The following is a 13,017-nucleotide window of genomic DNA, read 5'->3' as shown; positions in this document are numbered from 1 at the left end:
AGAATATCTGACGTCCGAGTATGTGTTCTATCCATGTTATCTTTCAACCTGTGTATACATGTGTTTTCTTTTTGCGCTTGAGCTATTTGAGCTAATAATTTTCCCGTGGTCTCCCCCTCCTTTTAGAACTGTTGTTTTATAAACATTCTTTTATTATCCGCCTGTTCTGTTTGATGTGTTATTGTTTTTGGGCCTCTTTCCAGTTTCCCCTATTTTCCTCACTATTGTCTTGTATAACCCGGCCCTCAGTTTCTCGAACTCTGTCTTCCAAGATCTCCCCTTTTTCCCGTGACCTATCTTTTACGATCTTAATTTCTCTAATTAGGATACCCCTCAGAAAGGATTTTATCGTATCCCAGACTGTACTACTATGGGCCGTGCCAGAGTTCATTTAAAAAAAATTCCTTAATCTGCTCTTTAATTTTAGCAAAATTAATTATCTTGAGCCAGAATGGGTTAAGTTTCCACCCTCCCCGTTCTAGTGCTTTCTGGAGCCACCTGTATCTGCATCCAAAGTGGCGAGTGCTCTGTTCGGGATCTAGGTTGATATTCCATTTTTGTGACCATTGAAATCATTTGAGCATTGCACAGAGCAATGTCTATTCTCGATAATGACTGATACGTTGATGATACACATGAGTACACTCTGTTGTTCAGAAATTTTTCCCTCCAAATGTCCAGCAGTCCCACCTCTTTAAATAACCTTCCAAAAGGCGATATTATTCCATCCCCCCTGGAAATTTGTCCAAACTGGGAGTACAACGTTATTAAAGTCTCCTATAATCACCATTGGCAGCTCTGGCCCTTGTCTAATATTTCAATTTGTTTGGTGATCTGAAACATTTAAGTGTGACAAACATGCAAAAGAATAGGAAATTAGGAAGGGGCAATAACTTTTCACACAACTGGACCTTTCTCTTTAAAAAACAACTGATGCAGTGTTTAATTAAGGAGGTAAATTATACATGGTAAACACTATAAACTGCATATACAAGACTAATCTTAGGGTACCGTTACACCTAGCGATGCACCAGCGATCCCGACCAGCGATATGACGCGGTCAGGATCGCTGGTGCATCGCTAGGTGGTCGCTAGTGAGCTGCCACACAGGCAGGTCTCACCAGCGACATCGCTGGGGACGGGGATCGCTACTTACCTGTCAGACGAGGCGATCCTGCGTCCTCCCGCCCGGCTCCACGCGTCGCTCGTCGGCGCCACAGGAAGCGCAGCAGGAAGTGGCTGACGAGGAATGGTCCAGGAGCTTCTCGCGCGATCAGCGATAACCAGCGGGGGAGCCGGTCGGAGGTAAGTATCACATGCAGCGATATCGCTAGCAATATCGCTGCAACGTCACAAAATCGGTGACTTTACAGCGATATTGCTAGCGATATCGCAGTGTGTAACGGGGGCTTTAGATTAGCAAGAATTGAAATTCTCTTACCTGTGACTGTATCGAATGGCTATAGTCAATCCGAGCTGTAAAGATTAATAAACCAATGTTACCTTTCACAGACAACAAGAGATTTTATCAAATCCTATTACTTGTCACAAAGAAATTCTATTAAAAAGGTATCAAATTCTTTTGACGATTCTACCCAATAATGTTGGTTATAGAGTATGGGATTATAGAAGATGAATAATGGGTTAGCAAATGTAATTTATTAATGTGCATTAAAAGGCTCTGGCAGTGGCTTACTCTCTATTTTCCAGTGGGGACAGATATATATGTAGCCAATCATACAAGTAAAGTGTAGAGGGGGTGGAGAGGTTCAGGAAAAAATTTCTGACAGACACAGACATTTGGTCAACAGTAATCTAAAGAGAATTGCGGCCTACACTGAATTTATCTGTCAAAATGCACAAAGGGAATCTGATACAATGTTTTTGCTACACTATCTGAGAGCAGATTAAAAACATATGTAACATGCACAAGTGTGAACAAGTCGGTAAGACAATGCTCACACCACCCAATGGCTGAGACACAACAAGAAAACACAAAATAACAAATTTGAAAAAATTCTCTGCAGTAAAAACATGACAGTAATCAGCAAGTGCTGTATAACAAATACAGGGTATTTAGGTGATATGTTTTTTGCAAAAAATATATACTAAGCTGCTTCACCACGTCACGGTAACCCTTCACGAAGCAGTCCCTATCTAACGTATTTAAAACCTGAACATCTGAACAGTGTCTAAAATGAACAGGATTCGGACAGGCACTTCTTAGTATGGGCTTGTGGTGCAGGACAGCTCATTTATGTGCATGCTACACAGGAGAGGGGTGGGGTCTTCCAAACCATGCTGAGTACGGAAAAAACGGATTAAAAACATATGTAACATGCACAAGTGTGAACAAGTCGGTAAGACAATGCTCACACCACCCAATGGCTTAGACACAACAAGAAAATACAAAATAACAAATTTGAAAAAATACTCTGCAGTAAAAACATGACAGTAATCAGCAAGTGCTGTATAACAAATACAGGGTTACCGTGACGTGGTGAAGCAGCTTGGTATATATTTTTTGCAAAAAACATATCGACTAAATACCCTGTATTTGTTATACAGCACTTGCTGATTACTGTCATGTTTTTACTGCTGAGTATTTTTTCAAATTTGTTATTTTGTGTTTTCTTGTTGTGTCTCAGCCATTGGGTGGTGTGAGCATTGTCTTACCGACTTGTTCACACTTGTGCATGTTACATATGTTTTTAATCCGTTTTTTCCATGCTCAGCATGGTTTGGGAGACCCCACCCCTCTCCTGTGTAGCATGCACATAAATGAGCTGTCCTGCACCACAAGCCCATACTAAGAAGTGCCTGTCCGAATCCTGTTAATTTTAGTCACTGTTCAGATGTTCAGGTTTTAAATACGTTACATAGGGACTGCTTCGTGAAGGGTTACCGTGACGTGGTGAAGCAGCTTGGTATATATTTTTTGCAAAAAACATATCGACTAAATACCCTGTATTTGTTATACAGCACTTGCTGATTACTGCAATGTTTTTACTGCAGAGTATTTTTTCAAATTTGTTATTTTGTGTTTTCTTGTTGTGTCACTATCTGAGAGCAGCATGATACATGGGGAGAAATCATGATTCCAGTGATGTATCACTTACTGGGCTATTTGCTGAAGTTTAGATAAGATCAATGTTTTATCTGCTGCAGATCTACCAGTTCTCAGAAAGCTGAACTCTGTATAATCCCATGCACACCATCGATTGGCAGCTTCCTGTGTACATTGTGCTGTTGTGAATGGGTCACCGAGGAGGATGGCAGGAACAGGCTAAGTCACCAGAAGACCAGAGAGGTTGGTAACTAAGCGGATTGCAGACCCCTGATCCTATCCACACAACTAGCAGTAGCCGTGGAGCGTTCCTACGATGCCCTAGATGCTTCGTCACAGCCGGAGGACTAACTAAGCCTAAAGACAGAAAGATGAAATCTAAACTGCCCCGGAGCAGATTCCCAAAGGAATAGACAGCCCCCAAAAAGATATTGTCGGTGAGACAAGATGAGACACAAACACAGGCAGAGAACAGACTGAGCAAACGGTGGGTCCCAAGCTGTCTAGACAGGACAGGACAGAAAAGATACTGTCTGCAATCATGCACAAAACCCTGAAAAAGCCCAACACTACCGATATACAAAAAACCTGAGATCACACGATCTCACCCCCGCTAGATCACCACTCTGGTATAAACTGGCAGCAAAGCAAAAAGATACTAACATAACAGGGGACTGAACAAGCTGCAACATAAGAAGCGGGGCCCAGCGCTGCCCCCCAGCAGGGAGCACGCTGAACCCTAGCAGCAAAACAGAAAGCAAAAAAAAGACACAACCAGATTAGATGCAAAGGATTAGCAAAAGAATCACTTAGCTCAACCATGCAGATCAGGCAGAGGACAAAAGAGCTCCAAATGCACACTGAGGAAATCACTAGCAACCTCCAAGAGCAGCCAGCTCAATTATATGCTCCCAGCCAGTAATCCCAGGTTTCCAATTATCGTCGTCAGGTGGGGAACTTCCATCCACCTGACCAGCTCCACTACTCTCAGCAACCACCAGAGGGAGCAGAGGGAGCTTTGGCTCAGAACTCCGAGCAAGAGAATTCACAACACTGTGCATAGGCAAAAAGCTGCCAATCAGTGGTAGAGGCGGGGTTACACATAGCTCATGAATATGGGGAACTACATGGCAGCAGGTTTACTAGTCCTCTAGAGATAATCTCTTGTTGATTAAACAGGGATTTTATTGAAACTACAGAAAGTAAGCCAATGAATGACAACGCTGAAATTGGGGTCCCTTTAATTTATTAAAAAGATGACAATCCCTTTTCTAAGGTGGAGAGATTATGCAGCCCCTGTTTATTTTCCTTAGATTCCATAATCCGTAATGATCACATCGTCCTCATCGCTCCTTATTCGGAGAGCAAAATTATCAACAACATCTGCAATCTGACATGAAAACTTTTAGCTCATACACTGCGTGCACAATTATTAATCAAGTGAGCATAATGGATATGTCATCCTCACACATTTTCCAACTCAAACCTGTATAAACTTGAATGCTTATTGGTTTGAAGCAGATTAGGTGATGTGTATTTGTGTGAAGAGATGTGATCACATCATCACGCTGGGATTCTGAAGTCCTTTGAGTGCCCTGGCGCAATGACCTCACCGCATTGGATGTCCATACCTTGCTGCTATGTAAGGCGTACTCGCCAAGATTCGGGGCTAGGAGAGTATGAGATGTTTTTATTTTTCTAGCACTGGGGGGGATAGTGTGGGGATTACTGTGGTGGCATCATGCAGTGTAAAGGCTACTGTGGCGACCACAATACCGAGTGGGGATACTGTGGGGCCATAATACAGTGTATGGACTACTGTGGGGCATCACTGAGTGCAGGGCTATTTTGGGGGTCATAATACAGTGTGGCGATTACTGTGGGGGCAGCATACAGTGTAAAGGCTACTGTGGCGACCACAATACCGAGTGGGGATACTGTGGGGGCCATAATACAGTGTATGGACTACTGTGGGGCTATTGTGGGGGGTCATAATACAGTTTGGGGATTACTGTTTCGGCAGCATACAGTGTGGGGCCTACTGGTTTGGCCATCTTACAGTGTGGGGACTACACTGCTTGTACAATTATTAGGCAAATGAGTATTTTGAACATATTTTTATGCAGATTTTCCAATGCCAAACTATATAAAGCTATGAGGGGCCCATGCAGTATGTAGAGGGTGGTGTGTGGACTCATTGCATGTAGGGGCTGTATGTGGATTCATACTGTATGTATGGGGCTGTGTGGAGGCTAATATTGTATGTAGGGGACTATGTAGGGGAATATTGCCTGAGTGCTAAAATTCTTATTGCAGTACGGCTCATGGTCTCATTTTCTTGCCCTGATTGAAGGAATTCCCTGATAAAATCCTGAATGACCAAAAGAGGGGGATATATAGGATAGTCCATATGTCCATAGAAATGTGACTGAGTTATATGGATGTTTTATGGTGTTAATTGCACTGTCACTTGAGTGGCCATTTGTGATCTGAAGGGTTATTTGTTTGACAAGGACATCAAATATGTTTCTTGTAGGACTTTGTTATTCTTTTTTTTTTGGTCAGAGTGTTGAAAGATATTGAAGATACCCCTCAGCCCACTAGTTGATCTATGTTGTATATATTTATATATGTTCATTACATATTATCTGATCACCTATTGAGGATGCCTGATCAGTCAGAGTAGTGGTAAGTAGAGTTGAGCGATACCGTCCGATACTTCAAAGTATCGTATCGGATGGTATCGGCCGATCTTTAAAAAAAGTATCGGTATCGCCGATTCCGATACCGGAAGTCCCATTCAAGTCATTGGGACTTCCGGTATCGGAATAAGAAAAACCCTTTCCTGCCCTTGTACAGCCTCTCTGGGGTCTGTACGGGCCTTTCGGGGGGCTGTGCCGGCCTGCCAGGGGGTCTGTGCAGGCTCCGGTGGTCTGTGCCGGCCTGCCGGGGGGCTGTGCCGGCCTGCCGGTGGTCTGTGCAGGCTCCGGTGGGCTGTGCCGGCCTGCCGGGGGGCTGTGCCGGCCTGCCGGGGGGCTGTGCCGGCCTGCCGGTGGTCTGTGCAGGCTCCGGTGGGCTGTGCCGGCCTGCCGGGGGGCTGTGCCGGCCTGCCGGGGGGCTGTGCCGGCCTGCCGGGGGGCTGTGCAGGCTCCGGTGGGCTGTGCCGGCCTGCCGGGGGGCTGTGCCGGCCTGCCGGGGGGCTGTGCCGGCCTGCCGGTGGTCTGTGCAGGCTCCGGTGGGCTGTGCCGGCCTGCCGGGGGGCTGTGCCGGCCTGCCGGTGGGCTGTGCCGGCCTGCCGGTGGGCTGTGCAGGCTCCGGTGGGCTGTGCCGGCCTGCCGGGGGACTGTGCCGGCCTGCCGGGGGGCTGTGCCGGCCTGCCGGTGGTCTGTGCAGGCTCCGGTGGGCTGTGCCGGCCTGCCGGGGGGCTGTGCCGGCCTGCCGGGGGGCTGTGCCGGCCTGCCGGTGGTCTGTGCAGGCTCCGGTGGGCTGTGCCGGCCTGCCGGGGGGCTGTGCCGGCCTGCCGGTGGTCTGTGCAGGCTCCGGTGGGCTGTGCCGGCCTGCCGGGGGGCTGTGCCGGCCTGCCGGGGGGCTGTGCAGGCTCCGGTGGGCTGTGCCGGCCTGCCGGGGGGCTGTGCCGGCCTGCCGGGGGGCTGTGCCGGCCTGCCGGTGGTCTGTGCAGGCTCCGGTGGGCTGTGCCGGCCTGCCGGGGGGCTGTGCCGGCCTGCCGGGGGGCTGTGCCGGCCTGCCGGTGGTCTGTGCAGGCTTCGGGGGTCTGTGCAGGCATCGTCCGATGGGACTACAAGTCCCATCGGGCGATGCCTGCTACCATGACAGTGATTGACACATTAGCCAATGATGGGACAGTAATAGTCCTATCATCCGGCTAATGTGTTGAATGTAAAAAAAAAAAAAAAAAATTACATGCTACATACATACAACATGCATACTACATACATGCTACATTCATACTACATACTACATACATGCTACATACATGCTACATTCATACTACATAAATACTACATGCAACATACATACTACATATATACTACATACATACTACATATATACTACATGCATGCTACATACATACTGCATGCTACATACATACTACATGCTACATACATACCACATATATACTACATACATACTACATACATACTACATACATACTACATACATACTACATGCATGCTACATGCATGCTACATGCTACATACATAACACATATATACTACATGCATGCTACATACATAGTACATGCTACATGCATGCTACATACATACTACATGCTACATACTACATATATACTACATGCATGCTACATACATACTACATGCTACATACTACATATATACTACATGCATGCTACATACATACTACATGCTACATACATACTACATGCTACATACATACTACATAAGTGCCTACAAGTAGTATTCAACCCCCTGCAGATTTAGCAGGTTTGATAAGATGCAAATAAGTTAGAGCCTTCAAACTTCACACAAGAGCAGGATTTATTAACAGATGCATAAATCTTACAAACCAAAAAGTTATGTTGCTCAGTTAAATTTTAATAAATTTTAAACATAAAAGTGTGGGTCAATTATTATTCAACCCCTAGGTTTACTATTTTGTGGAATAACCCTTGTTTGCAATTACAGCTAATAATCGTCTTTTATAAGACCTGATCAGGCCGGCACAGGTCTCTGGAGTTATCTTGGCCCACTCCTCCATGCAGATCTTCTCCAAGTTATCTAGGTTCTTTGGGTGTCTCATGTGGACTTTAATTTTGAGCTCCTTCCACAAGTTTTCAATTGGGTTAAGGTCAGGAGACTGACTAGGCCACTCCAACACCTTGATTTTTTCCCTCTTGAACCAGGCCTTGGTTTTGTTGGCTGTGTGCTTTGGGTCGTTGTCTTGTTGGAAGATGAAATGACGACCCATCTTAAGATCCTTGATGGAGGAGCGGAGGTTCTTGGCCAAAATCTCCAGGTAGGCCGTGCTATCCATCTTCCCATGGATGCGGACTAGATGGCCAGGCCCCTTGGCTGAGAAACAGCCCCACAGCATGATGCTGCCACCACCATGCTTGACTGTAGGGATGGTGTTCTTGGGGTCGTATGCAGTGCCATCCAGTCTCCAAACGTCACGTGTGTGGTTGGCATCAAAGATCTCGATCTTGGTCTCATCAGACCAGAGAACCTTGAACCAGTCTGTCTCAGAGTCCTCCAAGTGATCATGAGCAAACTGTAGACGAGCCTTGACATGACGCTTTGAAAGTAAAGGTACCTTACGGGCTCGTCTGGAACGGAGACCATTGCGGTGGAATACGTTACTTATGGTATTGACTGAAACCAATGTCCCCACTGCCATGAGATCTTCCCGGAGCTCCTTCCTTGTTGTCCTTGGGTTAGCCTTGACTCTTCGGACAAGCCTGGCCTCGGCACGGGAGGAAACTTTCAAAGGCTGTCCAGGCCGTGGAAGGCTAACAGTAGTTCCATAAGCCTCCACTTCCGGATGATGCTCCCAACAGTGGAGACAGGTAGGCCCAACTCCTTGGAAAGGGTTTTGTACCCCTTGCCAGCCTTGTGACCCTCCACGATCTTGTCTCTGATGGCCTTGGAATGCTCCTTTGTCTTTCCCATGTTGACCATGTATGAGTGCTGTTCACAAGTTTGGGGAGGGTCTTAAATAGTCAGAAAAGGCTGGAAAAAGAGATAATTAATCCAAACATGTGAAGCTCATTGTTCTTTGTGCCTGAAATACTTCTTAATACTTTAGGGGAACCACACAGAATTCTGGTGGTTTGAGGGGTTGAATAATAAATGACCCTCTGAATAAACTTTTCACAATTTAAAAAAAAATTAAACAAAGAAATAACATTCTTTTTTGCTGCAGTGCATTTCACACTTCCAGGCTGATCTACAGTCCAAATGTCACAATGCCAAGTTAATTCCGAATGTGTAAACCTGCTAAATCTGCAGGGGGTTGAATACTACTTGTAGGCACTGTATATACTACATGCATGCTACATACATACTACATGCTACATACATACTACATATATACTACATGCATGCTACATACATACTACATGCTACATACATACTACGTATATACTACATGCATGCTACATACATACTACATGCTACATACATACCACATACATACTACATACATGCTACATGCTACATATATACTACATATATACTACATGCATGCTACATACATACTACATGCTACATACATACTACATATATACTACATACATACTACATGCATGCTACATACATACTACATACATACTACATGCTAAATACATACCACATACATACTACATACATACTACATGCTACATACATTCATACATATATACTACATGCATGCTACATACATACTACATATATACTACATGCATGCTACATACATACTGCATGCTACATGCATGCTACATACATACTACATACATACTACATGCTACATACATACCACATATATACTACATACATACAATACATTCATACAATACATACATAGACATACAGTACATATAACATAGAGTAACATACTTACCAATACTTGTCACATTGTTCCCCGAAGCCATTGTCTTTTCCGGAATAAATATTAACATAACAAACCAGAAAAATACTCACCCACGATCCGAAGCAGTCCACGAGTGTGTCCCACGACGATCTTGGGTAGAGAACTGCAGCATCAGATGATGCTGCCGTTCTCTACGGGCTGCAGGAATCCAATGACGGAAGGTAGGTATCCTTCCGCACTGTATTCCTCCGCCACTTAAAAAAAAAAAAGTCCCTAGTCTCACTTTATGCCATTGCTGTGTGGGAAATTCCCACACAGCAATGGCATAAAGTGAGACTAGGGACTTTTTTTTTTTAAGTGGCGGAGGAATACAGTGCGGAAGGATACCTACCTTCCGTCATTGGATTCCTGCAGCCCGTAGAGAACGGCAGCATCATCTGATGCTGCAGTTCTCTACCCAAGATCGTCGTGGGACACACTCGTGGACTGCTTCGGATCGTGGGTGAGTATTTTTGTGGTTTGTTATGTTAATATTTATTCCGGAAAAGACAATGGCTTCGGGGAACAATGTGACAAGTATTGGTAAGTATGTTACTCTATGTTATATGTACTGTATGTCTATGTATATATTGTATAAATGTATTGTATGTATGTAGTATATATGTGGTATGTATGTAGCATGTAGTATGTATGTAGTATGTATGTAGCATGCATGTAGCATGCAGTATGTATGTAGCATGCATGTAGTATATATGTAGTATGTATGTAGCATGCATGTAGTATATATGTAGTATGTATGTAGCATGCATGTAGTATATATGTAGTATGTATGTAGCATGTATGTAGTATGTATGTGGTATGTATGTAGCATGTAGTATGTATGTAGCATGCATGTAGTATATATGTAGTATGTATGTAGCATGTAGTATGTATGTAGTATGTATGTAGTATGTATGTGGTATGTATGTAGCATGTAGTATGCATGTAGTATGCATGTAGTATGTATGTAGTATGCATGTAGTATGCATGTAGTATGTATGTAGCATGTATGTGATATGTATGTGGTATGTATGTAGCATGTAGTATGTATGTAGCATGCATGTAGTATATATGTAGTATGTATGTGGTATGTATGTAGCATGTAGTATGTATGTAGCATGTAGTATGTATGTAGCATGCATGTAGTATATATGTAGTATGTAGTATGTATGTAGTATGTATGTGGTATGTATGTAGCATGTAGTATGTATGTAGCATGCATGTAGTATGTATGTAGCATGCATGTAGTATGTATGTAGTATGCATGTAGTATGCATGTAGTATGCATGTAGTATGCATGTAGTATGTATGTAGCATGTATGTGGTATGTATGTAGCATGTAGTATGTATGTAGCATGCATGTAGTATATATGTAGCATGTATGTGGTATGTATGTGGTATGTATGTAGCATGTAGTATGTATGTAGCATGCATGTAGTATATATGTAGTATGTATGTAGCATGTAGTATGTATGTAGTATGTATGTGGTATGTATGTAGCATGTAGTATGTATGTAGCATGTAGTATGTATGTAGCATGCATGTAGTATATATGTAGTATGTATGTGGTATGTATGTAGCATGTAGTATGTATGTAGCATGCATGTAGTATGTATGTAGCATGCATGTAGTATGTATGTAGTATGCATGTAGTATGCATGTAGTATGCATGTAGTATGTATGTAGCATGTATGTGGTATGTATGTAGCATGTAGTATGTATGTAGCATGCATGTAGTATATATGTAGTATGTATGTAGTATGTATGTGGTATGTATGTAGCATGTAGTATGTATGTAGCATGCATGTAGTATGTATGTAGCATGCATGTAGTATGTATGTAGCATGCATGTATGTATGTAGCATGCATGTAGCATGCATGTAGTATGTATGTAGTATGTATGTAGTATGTATGTAGCATGCAGCATGTATGTAGCATGTATGTAGCATGTATGTAGTATGTATGTAGTATATATGTAGTATATATGTAGTATGTATGTAGCATGTAGTATGTATGTAGTATTTTTTTTTTTTTAACATTTAACACATTAGCCGGATGATGGGACTACTACTGTCCAATCATTGGCTAATGTGTCAATCACTGTCATGGTAGCAGGCATCGCCAGATGGGACTTGTAGTCCCATCGGACGATGCTTGCACAGACCCCCGGACATCAGCACAGCCCCCCGGCAGGCCGGTACAGACACCCACAGGGTGCACAGACCACCGGCAGGCCGGCACAGCCCCCCAGCAGGCCGGTACAGACCCCCCCACAGGGTGCACAGACCACCGGCAGGCCGGCACAGCCCCCCGGCAGGCCGGTACAGACCCCGGGCAGTCCACACAGCCCCCCGGCAGGCCGGCACAGCCCCCCGGCAGGCCGGCAGAGACCCCCGGAAGGCCCGAAATGACGGCGCATCATGATGCGCACACACCGCGCATCATGATGACGTCAGGCCGTCAATCAACTGAACTTCCGATTCCGATGCCGAATTCCGATATTGAAAAAATATCGGAAGTCGGTATCGGAATTCCGATACTTGCGGTATCGGAATGCTCAACACTAGTGGTAAGGCTACATAGGAGCAGACGGCGAGGAGCAGGGGCCCCATACCGTTTCAACTTAGTGTTTCCAACATCCGCTGTCAGGAAAGGAATTGTGAAGGGCAAAACTAGTCCCTATCTCCCCTCATTTCTGCTTTTTTTTATATCACTGTTTTATTGTGCAAATGTGTGTGCATGTATGGGGTTTTTAATCTAACTAATAAAGTTAAAATGTTAGTTTTTTTTTTGTTATGGTTTACATGTATAAGGGCCCCATAGGTTGATTTCTTTGGCTGTTGATTGAGAGGGCTCATATTGTATGTAGGGGGCTATGTGGTGGGTCATACTGTTTGTAGGTGGATGTAAGCGTACTTAATTCTGCTGAGTATTAAGTCATACAATTATTAATAATTACTTATTTTATATTATGTTAATATTGAGCAGAATTAATTTCAGCCTATTGGTTCGACCTCCACAATAGTTACGATCTGTCATGTGACCCCTTGGGAAAATTAATCTCCCACCTAAGCTCTATTTTGTATAGTGCTATGTTATTTATAGTGCAGTTCATAAGGGAAAAAGCGTTTTCCGTGTATGGATGTGCCCCTGAGCACTTGTGTGTTACTCACATGATCTATCTGGGGGGGGGTGACATGTCACATGATACATAGAGTACCTGAGGGGGCTAAACCTTCAAAACTGCCCGGGGCTCTGGCTACTGTTAATCCACTCCTGGATGAGAGTGACTTTTCATAGACCAGATGGATGGGCCAGATCAGTAACAGGCAGAGACCACCACTTTGTGGGCTGCTGTGGGCTGG

General features: G+C 44.2%; 1 protein-coding gene across 2 annotated transcripts in view; it reads right to left on the bottom strand.

Annotated features, from left to right (window-relative positions):
- Nucleotides 1-13,017, bottom strand: part of ACOXL (acyl-CoA oxidase like) — a 756,489-nt gene that overhangs the window by 526,281 nt on the left and 217,191 nt on the right. For both annotated transcript variants that reach the window (XM_073557722.1, XM_073557721.1), the window contains exon 10: nucleotides 1,442-1,476. In XM_073557722.1, the coding sequence (XP_073413823.1) occupies nucleotides 1,442-1,476 (35 nt within the window). The remainder of the gene's footprint in view (nucleotides 1-1,441; nucleotides 1,477-13,017) is intronic.

The sequence above is a fragment of the Dendrobates tinctorius genome, unplaced genomic scaffold (genome assembly GCF_039654945.1).
Source record: "Dendrobates tinctorius isolate UK_male_01 unplaced genomic scaffold, ASM3965494v1 ptg000250l, whole genome shotgun sequence".
NCBI classification, from domain to species: domain Eukaryota; kingdom Metazoa; phylum Chordata; class Amphibia; order Anura; family Dendrobatidae; genus Dendrobates; species Dendrobates tinctorius.
This window is presented reverse-complemented; position numbering and strand designations above follow the sequence as displayed.